Source organism: Carlito syrichta, unplaced genomic scaffold, assembly GCF_000164805.1.
Source record: "Carlito syrichta isolate Samal-C Ts95f unplaced genomic scaffold, Tarsius_syrichta-2.0.1 Scaffold311628, whole genome shotgun sequence".
Lineage (NCBI taxonomy): Eukaryota > Metazoa > Chordata > Mammalia > Primates > Tarsiidae > Carlito > Carlito syrichta.
In genome coordinates this window covers 1,913-3,202 of record NW_007255724.1, presented here as the reverse complement: position 1 = coordinate 3,202, position 1,290 = coordinate 1,913, and the positions used below count along the sequence as shown (strand labels likewise).

Sequence of the window (1,290 nt, the reverse complement as noted above, 5' to 3'; positions counted from 1 at the left end):
CGTCCACGTACTTGAGGAAGTCCAGGTCCAGGCGGTAGCCGTAGGGCGTCTCCACGGAGTAGGGCGGGTCGGGGTCCCTGGCGGGGAAGGCCGGCGGGGAGGCCGGGCCAGGGGTGCCTGGGGGGAGACGGGCATGCCTCTGGACACCGCGGCCCGGGCCTGTGCTAGGCCCCCCACGGTGGCCAGTGCCTTTCATCCAGCCTCAGGAGACAGATGGCGAAACTGAGGCCCAAGGAGGCTGTCTTCCCCCGCCTCAGGTTCCAGAAGCCAAGGCCCTGGAGGGTCGCAGTTCATGTGTCCAAGAGTGTCGAGCCCGCCCACCGTGACTGTCTCTGGTCTCAGACCCCAGCCAGGGCGAGGCCTCGTCCTGTCTCTGATGACACGGCAGGACTGTGCTTGCCCCTCAGATCCCCACTCTGGGGAGAGTGGAGCTATGCCTTCCTCTCAGATCCTCCCACAGCAGGGCTGTGTATCCCCCTCTCAGACCCCCAGAGTAGGGCCATGCCTCCCCCTTCAGACCCTCAGAATAGGACTGTCTCTCCTCAGACTCCCAGAACAGGACTGTCTCCCCTCTCAGACCCCAGAGTAGGGCCATGCCGCCCCCCCAGACCCCCGGAATAAGTCTCCCCCGCTCAGACCCCCAGAGTAGGACTGTGCCTCCCACCAGATCCCCAGAGTAGGGCTGTCTTCCCCTCAGACCCCCAGAATGGGACTGTCTCCTCTCAGACCCCCAGAGTAGGGCTGCGCTTCCCCCTCAGGCCCTCCCACAGCGGGGCTGTGCCTCCTCCCTCAGACCCCCAGTGCTGGGCATGCCCTCCCTGAATCCCTCAGGCCAGGGCCCTCTCCCTCCTCAGACCCCCAGTGGTGGGCTGTCCAACCCTCAACTCCCCAGGGCAGGGCCCTCTTCCCCCAACACTGCCTGACCTGGGAAGGCGGCGGGTACGTGCAGGACTTGGGCCATCCTCTGGTGGGCAGACGCTCCTCCGAACTCACTGGGGGAACTGTGAGTCAGACTGCCTGCAGCACTGGCTGAGGCTGACCTGGGGAGAGGGAGCCACAGGCCCGGGAGTCAGGAGGATCTGGGAGAAGATCAAGCCAGCCCCCTTCACGGATGCCACGCCCAGCCCCCACCCAGGTCCAGGACCCCGCCTGGCTGCAGCAGGGGGCAGAGGAGCCCTGAGGCCTGGAACAAAGAAGCACAGCCTCACTACCGGCTCGCACATCTGTCCAGCCGCTGGACAGACTCCAGCTGTTCCCGCAGCCCTGCCTCCACAGGGCCCTGGGCTGAGC

The 1,290-nt window shown here is 66.4% G+C and overlaps 1 protein-coding gene across 1 annotated transcript in view; it reads right to left on the bottom strand.

Annotated features, from left to right (window-relative positions):
* KANK2 (KN motif and ankyrin repeat domains 2) overlaps positions 1-1,042 on the bottom strand; it is a 24,436-nt gene extending 23,394 nt beyond the window's left edge. Inside the window, exons 1-2 of the mRNA XM_008068888.2 lie at positions 925-1,042; positions 8-117 (exon numbers count right to left, since the gene is read on the bottom strand). Of these exons, the coding sequence (XP_008067079.1) occupies positions 8-117; positions 925-961 (147 nt within the window). The 5' untranslated portion in view covers positions 962-1,042. The remainder of the gene's footprint in view (positions 1-7; positions 118-924) is intronic.
* Positions 1,043-1,290: the final 248 nt, after the last annotated feature.